This window comes from Lissotriton helveticus, chromosome 11 (assembly GCF_964261635.1).
Source record: "Lissotriton helveticus chromosome 11, aLisHel1.1, whole genome shotgun sequence".
NCBI classification, from domain to species: domain Eukaryota; kingdom Metazoa; phylum Chordata; class Amphibia; order Caudata; family Salamandridae; genus Lissotriton; species Lissotriton helveticus.
The window spans coordinates 828,427,934-828,440,800 of NC_136072.1; the positions used below are offsets into that span (position 1 = coordinate 828,427,934).

Genomic DNA, 12,867 nt, shown 5'->3' on the forward strand with positions numbered 1-12,867 from the left:
AATTCAGTCTTCCCACTCCATGTCCTTTGTCTGGTTATCACTGCCTTGCGCAAGATTATATGTGTAGGGCAGCAGAGCATTACAATGTATGGTCCATTAAGTGCATAGGATGAAGCTTATAGTTATGACAAGTTAAGTGTATGACTTAGTGTCACTTACTGAAAATAGCAAACAAGTGATGTATGCAGAATTAAATGCTAGACTGACCCTTCAATCCTTTTAACACTGCCATAATGTATTTTCACACCAGATACCCTCCTCCTCGGTTTCTCAGCAGACCACTGAGCGACATGTCTAGAGGAGGCATACTATTGGTTAATGAACATCTGTATCACTAAAGACCTATTTTACTCTTTTTGCTTCTTCTACAGATCCACAGTCATTTTCCGCACAAGCCAATTATTTTAATTGGCTGGAACACTGGAGCTCTGGTAGCATGCCACGTAAGTTTGCACGCCGGCTACACTTTTGGTTTGTTACTGGGAGATATAATGATTGTGCCCATTTTAATGCCGAGTGATGTCCCCTCAGACCCTCCGTCCCAGGATATTTCTTTTCGGTTTCTAGCTCTAAGGAGCTGCTGGTCTGTTTTTGGATAAAAACAATTTTGCTTGTTAAAAAGTGTTGTACTTGCAGAATTGTGATGTGTAATAACGAGTTTAGACTTTCTTTCAAAAGCAAGAATGTAGTGATTTACACACAGTTGGGACTGTAATGTGACACTAAGTTTTTAACATCTTTACAATTTTAAGTACACAAAGTGCAAAGACGGTGTGCCTTCTGTGTGTAGATGAGTGTTCTGAAATTATCTGGTAAGATGTGACACTTAGTTGAACAATTCCATTGTCATCTATTTTGACCTGCATGTCAGAAGTAAGAATCCTGGCACGGCTAACTCAGACTTCCGCCCGTTTGAGTTAAGTAAAATTATATCAATAAATACGGTTCTAGTAACTTCTTATTTACAGTGCTTAAAAATTTCCAAATGTGAAATGAAGCACTATAGAAAAATGTGTTGTTAATATTGTAATAGCATGATCTATTGTTAGATAGCGAAGCTGAGTTTAGAACTTTGAACTCCAGGCCAAAGTCACCTATTTATCCTGAAGACCCACACACTTTAGTTATGCTGCAGTGGAATGTCCTTGTTTTCATGATTTTATTGTAACAGTGCATGTATTTTGGTTGGTTATAAGTTATTTGTTAGTACTCATGAATGTGTAAAAGATGTTCTATGTCTGATTTAAGATGTGTTGAATTTTACTAGTGGGCTGTGCATGTTTTGCATTTTGTGCACATGTTGGTAACCTACACAGATGTGTGCTTGTTTTTGAGTATTATAGGTCAGACATAGATAAAGTTTGTGATATTAAGCAAAATTAATTTTTATAATGGAGGTACGTTTTCTTTTTTCCAACAGGTTTCAGTCCTGGAGTATGTTACTGCTGTGGTGTGTTTGGGGTTTCCTCTGATAACTGTAGAAGGCCCCCGCGGGGTAAGTTTTATATGACTTTGTAGCGCTCCAAATATTCTTCCTGAGATGTCTGACATGCCAGTAATATGATTATCTTACAAAACCGTACCATGGGCCTAGGTTTTTATTAAAGGCATGGCTGGCATACGATGGAAACTGTTTCATGCGCCTCAATCACACCGTTTAAGCTCTGCAGATTATCAGGAATTTAAGAAGTGAGTGGGAATTGCGGTTTATCTCATACAAAGCCATTTTGCATATAAAGAATGCAGGAAAGCATCACAGATGTAAAGAGACTTGGGGTAGCATGGTGTGTGACTGAAAACTTATCTCAGGCAATAGTCAGACTGAAGCTGTATGAGATGTCTGGTAAATTAACGGCTAGAGAAGACATGATACAGCAATATCTTTTGAGCATGTTAACAGAAGGATTAAACAAGAGTGAAAGAGCAGAAGTGCAAAGCTCTTAGCAACATTACTGGAGTGTGACCTTCTGGGAGAAATCAGAGATCAACCCTCGCTGTGCACCCTTTTTCTCTGAGTAATCCATCATCTTTATGTGAAAATAGTGATGTAGAACTATACAACTCCACCACAAATTACTGACACTATTAAAGGACTCTCACTCAACATAAAAAAGTGCATTGAAGCAGATGATTACAAAAAGAAGCTAGAGCATTATTTTTATGAAGTAAGAGAAGCCTGACTGTGAAGGCAGTCGTTTTGAGGTCTCTAGGGAAAATGTCAGCTGATATTAAAGATTGAGGGGTTGGGACAAGGAAATTGGACTGGAGATACAAGGCAGAGGAAAGCATGTGGCATAAGGGGTGGGAGGCATGACGGAAAAACTTAACAATAGACATATCTCATGAGCCTGGCTGTACTGATGGAGAAGCTAGCAAAAACTTAATTCAACCTGGGACTGATGCAAGATTTTGTGATTTGTTAACACTTGAGTTGACACAGAAAAATTATCACTAAGAGATAGTGCTATACTAGTCTTTGGAATAGGTATTGATAACAAAAACACTTAGTATGATTTGCATAGGTGGGGAATTAGTGTTCAAGGTGCATAGAACAGGATTCCATATCCAGGTGGCTTTTACCATACACTGCAGTCCCATAATATGGCAGCTAAAATGCTATATACATTTGCAATTCCAATATTCTAAGAAGGAAACACCCCAATAGCAAAAACACATCACTGTGAGGTATATGGGCACAGGCCAGCATTTAGGGGCCCTTAGAGCTTTATCTCTGTTTGGGGTATGTCAGGGTCCTGATTTTGTGTACAACAGGGCCTTCAACCTTAAATGGTTTTCATTTGGATCTCCATTTCTATGAAGGAGCGGATGGACTTGTGCTGCTGGCATTCTTTGGCCCTAGCTGCAAGAGGCTTGACAGTGTGTTCCAGAACCCTATAAATTGGGTTACCCTCAGGCCCATGCAACATTGACTGTGTATCTTTAGTAGCTGCAGAGGCAGCAGTTTGTTCTATGTTGGAATGTTTGCAGAGTCATGTGCTGTTCCTGGTGATTTCTGGCAGGATGTGGATGACCCCCTGCTGGATATGAAGACCCCAGTGCTGTTTGTGATTGGGCAGAATGCACTCCAGTGCAATGTGGAGTCCATGGAAGATTTTCGGGAAAAGATACGTGCCGATAACAGCTTGGTGGTTGTTGGAGGAGCTGATGACAGCCTCCGGTAATACTGATTTTCATTTTGTACATTTTGTGTGTGAGGGAAACATCCATGTTTGCTGTTTTTGCTATTCATTTTCTGTTATGAAAGTTTGGATTGCTAATTCTTATCCAACAGAGGAAGGATGTGCATGGATGTATACATGTTGGAGTGTACAGTACTACTGACTTTGGTTTATGGAAAGCCTGGTCATGTGTGAATATTCCCCTAAATGTTTATGCATTGAGCTTGGCGATACGCCTGTCTTATGTAGAAGCCATTTCAAGATGGCATCCTGAAATGATTTCTTTTCCGCTTTCAGAATAAGCAAAGCAAAGAAGAAGTCTGAAGGACTCACCCAGAGCATGGTGGATAGATGTGTTCAGGTATGGTTTGTTTCCTAGAAAGAGGTGACAAACACTCTACCTCTTCATTCTCTCTTTTCAGAAGTATGATGTTGAAAGATGAAAAGAAAGTTGTGGTCCATGCCCTGCCATCCTTGAGGAGCATTACAGAGAAGTAGTCAGTGGTTTGCAGATGGATGGGAATCAGGAAAAGGATATGGCTTGTGTACTGTAAAGCATAAGGAAATGTGCAGAATTGATGTAGGGCTATCATAGCTAGCGTAATGAAGCCAAGAATTCCTATGACAAACTAAGAATCTTCTCTTTAGGAATTTGCAGAGTATGTATAGTTTGCCCAAGTTTGATTGAAACTCATGACCAATCGGGATCATAATTTGATGGCATACATAGTAGGTATATCTACCCACACCTCTGTGAAGCTTTGGCAAAGGAGTATTTAATCTGAGCGAAGCAGTGGAGAAAAAGACGGGTAGCATCTATTCACAGTGTTCCAATAAAAGAGGTCATTTGTCTTAGACTACAGGTGCAGCAGGGTGTTGAAGTGGTGCCCATGCCTTCCTGCGGTGGTGCACATATATGATGGTTCCATGGAGAGCAAAGAGGGTTATTGACAAGCCTGCAGGGCAGCGTGGGTAAAGGCTTGGAAACCAGTAGGCAGATGCAGGGAACCCTGTACAAAGAGGCCACATGGAGACATGAAAAAGAATCAAGATGCAACTCTCCTATTGCTACTTTTGCTTATGGTCCAATGCTTAACACCATTGATGCTTAGAATTTGTTTTTGCTTTTCCACCCACTGGTCTCCTCTCCTTAATGTTGTTACGGCCTTGTGTGAAGGTTATGAAATTGGTGTTGAGGATATTCACTGAGGCATTCTTGTAAAGTACTGGTAACAGGAAAGAGAATGAGAGTGTGAATGAATGTCAGAGTAACAGCCTTATAAAGTTAAAAACATGGCTGACCAATTAAGGAGACTCAAAGCAGTAGGCGTAGAGTGATCGCGGAAGCTCTTCATGTGACCCATAAATGTAGAAACCGTGAAGAACAAGACTAGTTAGAGGAGCAGATGTACTTTTTTTAAACGCTGATCTCAGAGGCTCAAACAGAGAGGAAGATAATTCTTGTTCTCCAGTATTAGGGGTGTCTTTCATAGATTCATATGCCTGAATCATTCCCCGTCGTCGGAGTGGGAGTCCCACGGTACATAAAAAAGCAATAATATGCTATAAATACATAGTAAATACCAATAAAAAACAAACCAGGAAGTAAAGTAGCCAAAGCTACAGTAGAAAAAACTTCCACACCTATGAATATCCTAGTCATTTTGTATAGTCCAAAATACAGCCAATCAGGCGCCAGCACCCACCAGAAGCTTCTCCCCAGAGGCTCAGGCTCTCAGATTTTCTACCGCACGTCGTGTGAAGGGAGTCTCCCTGAGCTCTGCTCAGTTTTCTTCTCTTTCTTCCTTTTGGATCTTTTCTTCAAGGATGTCTACAAAGAAATCTGTTTAGAGCCTGTGATTCTTGTGGTAAGCTTCGGCTTTTTAAAGAGGACCCCCACAAGAAATGTATTTATTGCCTGTACCCAGATCACCAAGTCAAGGACTGTAAGATCTGCAGGACTTTTCCTCAGAAAACTCTCAGAGACAGAGAGGGTCGGATGCTTTTGTGGCTACAAAAGCTTAAGGATTCTGATAATCCTGTGTCTGAGGTTGGCAGTATAGCCTCTGGTTCCACTTCAGCGTCTAGAAAGAGGCCTGCGTCTGAGGTATTGCCATCTCCTGGAGCTAAGGTTGCTAAAAAACATCAACCTTCTAAGGGATCTGACAAGCCTTCCACCTCTAAGGCTAATCCCACAGGCAAGGATATGGAGGGCTCTTCTGCACCTCAAAAACGGTCCACCAAAAGATTGCCTCAGGCAGTTGACAAAATTTCACCTCAGACTGTTTCTGTATCGTCGACGACACCATCTTCTGTCTCATCGTCGACGAAGACCTCCGACTCTACATCTACGTCGACGGTGACATTCTCATCTCCCAAGCCTCAGATGATCATGTCGTCCGCAGCTTCTTCACTAACTATGGTCTATGTATCCGTTAGACCTATATCGTCGACGACGGCCGTCGCCGACGCCTCGTCGTCGACTCCTCTAAAAGCTCTACCGTCGACGAAGAAGATACCGTCGACGGGCTCGTCGGCGAGCTCCGCACCGTCGACGAAGTTGCCACCGTCGGCGAAGCCGATACCGTCGACGAAGCCTGTCCTGTCGACGAAGCCTGTCCTGTCGACGAAGTCTATACCGGCGACGAAGCCTGTCCCGTCGACGAAGCCTGTCCCGTCGACGAAACCTGTCCCGTCGACGAAGCCTGTCCCGTCGACGAAGCCTGTCCCGTCGACGAAGCCTGTCCCGTCGACGAAGCCTGTCCCGTCGACGAAGCCTGTCCCGTCGACGAAGCCTGTACCGTCGTCGAAGCCTGTACCGTCGACGAAGTCTGTACCGTCGACGAAGTCTGTACCGTCGACGAAGTCTGTACCGTCGACGAAGTCTGTACCGTCGACGAAGCTTGTGCCGTCGACGAAGCCTGTTTCGTCGACGAAGTCTATGCCGTCGACGACAGAACCATTGACGTCTGCCTCATCGGCAACGGTGGACGCACCGTCGACGCCGCAATTGTCATCTTGCACTGCGTTGCAAGTCTGGTCACCGTCTACGGTGTTCTTGACACCAAAACAGTCTTTAGTTCAAAGGCGTGAACCAACTTTCCAGCTCTCACCCCTACATATTTCACCTCAAAGATCGTCGTCGCAGGTTCCGGACCAGCTTTTAGACTCTGACAGTGAGGATGAAGTGGTTCAAAGGACATTCGGTGCAGCCACTAGTCCTTCTGAGTTGAATATAAAATATCAAGAAGAAGAACAGGAGTATATACAATCACCTGTACGTATGGCATCTCCTGTAGACAGAGTCCCTGTCTCGCAAGTGCCAGTTGCTTTACTTACCAACATACAATATATGTTGAATGATTATTATAGAAGGTTTCCACCATCTGAATCTACAGGCTCGGTGCCTGTTACTCTGGCTACTGAAGAGCCTTTGCCAGTTTCTCAACCAGCAAATCCTTCTTCACCTTCACCACACGATCAGCCTGTGGATGTTCAGTCTTCGGATGAAGATGATCAAAGAGAAGAAGGAGAGGTACAGGATGAGTCGGAGTGGGATGAATACCAGGTGCAAACTCCTTCTCCTTCACCTCAGACTGTCTCAATTTCACCGCCGGTGGACGTGGGCAGTTTTTACCTTTTGATGGAGCGTGCTACTAAACGCTTTCATATTAATATGGAACACATGGAACAAGACTGTTTTCTATATGATTTTAAAGACCAGCCCAGAAAACAGATCAAGTCTATTCCCATCATCGACTTTATTTGGCAAGAAGGGATTAAGGTCATGGCAACCCCGGCGTCCATTCCTCCAGTCCTGCCACGGATGGAGAAAAAGTACAGGGCACCGGACAAATCACCTGCGTGCCTTATTGGACAGCCTAAACTTGACTCTGTAATTGTCCAAGCAGCACAAAAGAGGGCTAGAAATCCTTCTTTTCCTGTTACAGCTCCGCCGGACAGAGATGGCAAACGCTTAGGTTCTATTGGGAAGCGCGTCTCCACCATGGCGGCTACGACTGTTCGAGCGGCTAATTCATTGGCCATCTTGGGAAGATATGACCGACAGAAGTGGTCCGACATCGCACCGTTCATCGACCTCCTTCCTGAGCCTTCCAAGGCTGAGGCGCTGAAGATCCTACAAGAAGGCCAGAGAATCTCAGAAGAGATTGATTCAGCAGTTGATGTAGCCTCAACTGGCTTTTGACAACTAGCGGGTGCTGCGGTCCTCCGTAGGCAGGGGTGGCTACGTTCCACTTCCTTCAGACAAGAGGTCCAGAATAAGGTATTGGACATGCCATATGATGGTGAATATCTGTTTGGCCCCCAAGTGGAGGAAGCCTTGCAGACGATTAAAAAGGATACGGAAACAGCGAAATCCTTAGGCAGCCTCCAATTCCGCAAGCCGCCCTTTCGAGGAGCGAGAGGACGGGGATCGTCCTCCAACAGAGGTGGATATAACCAGCAATCCTCCTACAGACAGGGCAATCAGCGCTTTCACACTCAGCGCTACCAATCTTATGGCCAGAGAAAGTCTACTTATACCCAAAACAGGGGAAAGACAAATTACAGTGGAAAGGATAAGCGCCAATGAGACATTTCACCTGCCACCACCACAGCCCCACTCTCGAGAAAAAATTGGAGGACGAATATCAAAATTTTACTCAAATTGGCTGTCGATAACGTCAGACAAATGGGTCCTAGAGATCGTGACCAGGGGCCATGCCCTAGAATTCGAGAAATTTCCTCCAAATGTCCCACCGAAAGGACCACCTCCAGCTCACCTGAAGGAGTTGTTTGCCCAAATCAAATTGATGATTCAAAAAGGAGCGATCGAAAGCGTACCTCAGAAAATGAGGGGCATGGGGTTTTACTCCAGATTTTTCCTAATAAAGAAGAAAAACGGAGAGTGGTGCACGATCCTAGATCTTCGCGCTCTAAACAAGTATTTAAAGAAGTTAACATTCAGGATGTTATCGCTTCAGGAAATATTACATCATTTGGCAGAGGGAGATTTCATGGTCACCTTAGATCTCCAAGATGCATATTTCCATATCCCCATTCTACCTCGCCACAGGAAATTCCTGCGCTTCAGGGTGGCTGGCAGGGATTACCAATTCAAGGTTCTACCTTTCGGGCTATGGGCAGTGCCAAGAGTATTTACGAACATTTTGACCCCGGTGGTGGCACACCTCCGGCTGTAGGGAATTCAAGTTTTCCCATATTTAGACGACTGCCTTATAAAGGCCAGTTCTCGCGAGGTTGCACATTATCATCTACAACAGTGTCTACACCTGTTTCAGTCTCTGGGTCTGTCCGTCAACCTCGACAAATCCCAAATGAAACCTTCTCAAAGACGAGCTTTCTTAGGAGCAACATTGGACACGCAAAAGCTCCAAGCCTTTGTCTCGGAGGAAAGGCAAATGAAGATCAAACACATGGCGCAGAATCTGCTATCAAGAAGATTAGTTTCAGTTCGACTGTACAAGTCTTTTCTGGGGATGATATCTTCTTGTATCCCATTAATACCAAACTGCCGCCTCAGGATGAGACCGCTTCAGGAGGAACTGAGCCTACAGTGGCTACAGGTCTCCGGCACCTTCAAAGATCTCATCAGGATTACACCGCTCATGCGGAATTCTCTCCTCTGGTGGACACAAAAGCGACATCTCCAGAAGAGGTGCGCATTCCTTCAAGAGGCACCAAGCCTTACCATCACTACGAATGCGTCTCTAGAGGGCTGGGGAGCGCATCTTCAAGGCCTCACAATCCGTGGCAAGTGGACTGCTCAACAAAGGCGGTGGCACATCAACCGTCTGGAACTGAGAGCCATTTCTCTTGCACTCAAGGCGTTTTGTGCAATCATTCAGGAGGCCAATGTGTTGGTGAGAACAGACAACACAACAAGCATGCACTACGTCAACAAGCAGGGAGGAACACGATCACTTCTCCTGTCCCAAGAAGCACAAGACCTATGGGCATGGGCTTTAAAGCACAACATCAATCTTTAAGCAGTGCATGTTCCAGGAACAGAGAACGTCCTGGCAGACGCACTCAGCAGGACGACGGTCTCCACTCACGAGTGGGAACTGCATCAGCAGACAGTGGAGCGCATCTTTCACCTGTGGGGTCGGCCAAACCTAGACCTATTTGCAACAAAGACCAACAGCAAATGCCAATTCTTCGCAAGCTGGCATCCCCAACAGAACTCTCAGGGGAATGCGTTTTCGATAGATTGGTCTCTGACATATGCGTACGCTTTTCCACCGATTCCACTAGTCCCCAAGGTCCTGCAGAAAATGAAGAGGGAACCATGCCGACTGATTCTAATTGCTCAAAGATGGCCACGCCAGTATTGGTTTACAGAGCTCCTTCTTCTGTCGGAGTGCGAACCGATTCAGCTGAATCCAATCCCGAACTTACTCAGCATTCAGAACGGACAGGTGTACCATCTGGATCCAGAATCATTGAAATTAGCGGCCTGGCGCCTGAGTACCGTGAGTACGCCCACCTAAACATCCCGGAAGACTGCAAAGAGGCTCTGGCCAAGGCAAGGGCCCCTGCTACCATAAAGACATACAGTCTTTTTTTTTTTTTTTTGTTTTGTAAACCTTTATTGGTATAGACAGGATATACAAATCTGGGCCTACAACCAAACTGGCCGGCCACAACACGTGAAAGCAGTCAAGAAGTCCAGAATGAAGTTACAGAATCAATCATAGAGGAACGTAAGCAATACAATCTTAAAAAAGGGGGGGGAGGAGAGAGGATCCAAACGGCCAGCAAACAGGAGCAATGAAGGTTATTTTTTATAATGGGGCAAGAAGGAGCATGACAGGCAGGGCGACAATATAAAAGAATCCGGATTCCCAAATCAAACTATTGGTAACAGAAGGGCTAAAGGGCAGCCATGCAGGAATGTCAGCACTGTATATATCAGAATAAAAAAACAGGGCCGTGAACACAAGTCAGTATATAAGTAAGAACGACTTTGTATCCCCACCACCCAGTAGCACATCGGAAACAGAACAAAGGGGGCCGGAATAGCGACAACACCCAGACTAACCCGTCATACTAACCTTGGGAGAGAAGGAAAAAGGGAGGGAGGGGGGGGGGGGGGGGAAAGAGGAAGGAAGAGAGGGAAAGGAAAACACAGACTGAAAGAAAAGAATGCCGCGCCTAAACAAGCGTCCCGTAGCAAAGAACACATAAAAGAGCGATAATATCAACAACGAGGAGGGCATGGGAGTCGCAATGGAAAGCAGCAGAACTACAAAAAGAAGAACAGCGACATTACAGACCCCACCCCAAACATACCACGGAAGGCAAGGACAGACGCGGCACTCTAATAAAGAGATACAAAAGGGCCATAGAACTGAGGAAAATAAAACATCAAATAGGACCCAACCCACCCATCCCACCCAGCACCCCTGCAGAAGGCTATGGCCTACCCTCCAAACAGCGCGCCTGTCGCCCTAAACCAGAATCCGAAATGTAGTAGAGACAAGAGAAAAGAAGAATATAAAGACAAAAAAAGGACATCAAGACAAAAGAAATAAATAGGAGGGAGGAGCAAAAGAGCAGAAACAAATACGGTCGGCCACCGCCCTCCACCCAACCATACAAACATATTATATGTGAACCAGAACGACACAATCTCGAGCGCCAAAAAACGTACAGGGGGGTCTCCCACAGCACTAAAAATATGAGCAACTTCGCCACAGATCTGTACGTCAATAAACCACCGGGAGCCGTGCATCTCACCCCATCCCTTCTCTAACCACAGTTACCACCCACCACAGGACAGTGTGAAATAAGCAACACGATGCGAGGCAAGCACACAATTGAAAAAGAATACGAGCAAAACGTAGGCCAGGGAGGGCAATCAATAAGCAAGTGGGCAAAAGTTCAAATAGACAGTTCAAATGTCTCAGCAATAACAACAAGGGCAATAATAGACAGGAGTTCAGTCTTGCCGTCAGGAAAAGCGGGGGTTTCCCTGCAAAAGAGAAACACGACCTCATCAAGGCAAAAACAGGCAGCGGTCAACCATTGTTCTCAGGCACCCGGGGAGGATCGGATCCCCGCACGACATCCAAGTCCCCAAACTCCAAACATCGGAGAGCAGGAGGTTCCAAATCCACCGGCCAGCAAATCCGTCGATGGATAGCGACAGTAACTCTCGTAGCGACCGGGGGAGGCGAGGCAGTGGCATCACTGAGACAAGAGGGGACCATGAAGGAGCGTTCACCCAAGATGGCGGTAGAACGACTCGAGTCCCCCGGAGCACCGGGGGCCAGGGCCGCGCGCAAGGATCGCAAGGCATCAAGAACGTCTCCAATCGTAGGCTCACGCACACACGTCCAGGCCCCCGCGCCGTCCAGCAACTCAAGCCCGTCATCACGAGGAGACCCACAGCACAGGTCGTCGGTAGCCATTTTGTGAATTCAGCCTCCTCACCACCCTCCGCGATGCTCGAAACAGTTCACAAATGCGGGCCTTTACAGATTTCCGGGGGGTCCCAGCAATGGCAGCCTCGGTGAAAAAAGGAGATTCGCCCAAGGCGAGGGGCCGTCTGCAATATCGCTGGCGCTCCACTCGAACAGAGTCCGAGGACGAGGGTCCAGGGTCGATGGACGGAGCAGCGGCGGGGGACCCCTTCACACGATCAGTCCACGGAGCACCGCGTTCCGCACCAGCCTCACGGCCGTCAAGGCGGGCCCGGATCAGGGTCACCGGGATGTTCCCACAACGGTTCTCACCAGTGGCGCAGTCTCTCGGCCGGGGCCGACGGTCACCACAGCGCCAGGCCTGATCCGATAGGCGAGGTCCCGGTCTCAACACCACGAAGGCCCATGTCCCTTCGGGGGGCACAACTTCGGAACCGCAGCACGCCGGAGTCTCCAGGCCAAACGGTGAGTTAGAGCGAAACGTTGCGTTGCTATTTCTTCGAAATTGTGTCGTCTCTGGGCAGGATATACAACAGGATATGCGAGTCAGGCCAGAGGGCTGACGGAGCCGAGCTACAAGGCGACCATTACGCTCGCGAGCTTGGCTCCTCCGACATACAGTCTTAAATTGAAGCGTTTTTGCATCTGGTGTCGCTCAACCGGGGTTCACCTTTTTTCAGCAAAGCCGGAGGAGATTCTGCCTTTCTTCCTGCAATTAGCAAGATCAGGCCTATCTCACGCAACCAAGGTCTTTCTGGCTGCGATCTCAAGGTATCGACAGGATGGGACCAATTCCCTTTATTCTGCGAGGATTATACAACAATTCTTTAAGGGACTTTTTAGAATGTTCCCTCCAGTACGCCGTCCACCTCCGGCGTGGCATCTAAATGTGGTCCTGGCACAACTCATGCGTCACCCATTCGAACCCATCCACAAGGCAGACCTGAAATATCTCTCGTGGAAGGTATCATTGCTGCTGGCTATACCGTCCTCCAGGGGAGTCAGTGATATTCAGTCTTTCACTGTTCACCATCCTTTCCTGCAGTTTACAAGTGACTCTGTAATGCTCCGCACTAATCCGAAGTATATCCCCAAGGTACCTTCGGATTTTCACCTCAACGAACCGATAGTTCTAAAGTCATTCTTTCCTAACCCGCAAACACCGGCGGAAAGAGCGTTGCATACGCTGGACGTCAAAAGGTGTCTTAAATTTTATCTGCAGAGAACATCCGCTTTGC

General features: G+C 46.6%; 1 protein-coding gene across 12 annotated transcripts in view; it reads left to right on the forward strand.

Moving 5' to 3' along the window:
* Nucleotides 1–12,867, forward strand: part of KANSL3 (KAT8 regulatory NSL complex subunit 3) — a 517,274-nt gene that overhangs the window by 211,292 nt on the left and 293,115 nt on the right. For all 12 annotated transcript variants that reach the window (XM_078666984.1, XM_078666988.1, XM_078666986.1 and 9 more), the window contains exons 9-12: nucleotides 372–443; nucleotides 1,421–1,495; nucleotides 3,021–3,178; nucleotides 3,477–3,540. In XM_078666984.1, coding sequence (XP_078523110.1) covers nucleotides 372–443; nucleotides 1,421–1,495; nucleotides 3,021–3,178; nucleotides 3,477–3,540 — 369 coding nt within the window. The remainder of the gene's footprint in view (nucleotides 1–371; nucleotides 444–1,420; nucleotides 1,496–3,020; nucleotides 3,179–3,476; nucleotides 3,541–12,867) is intronic.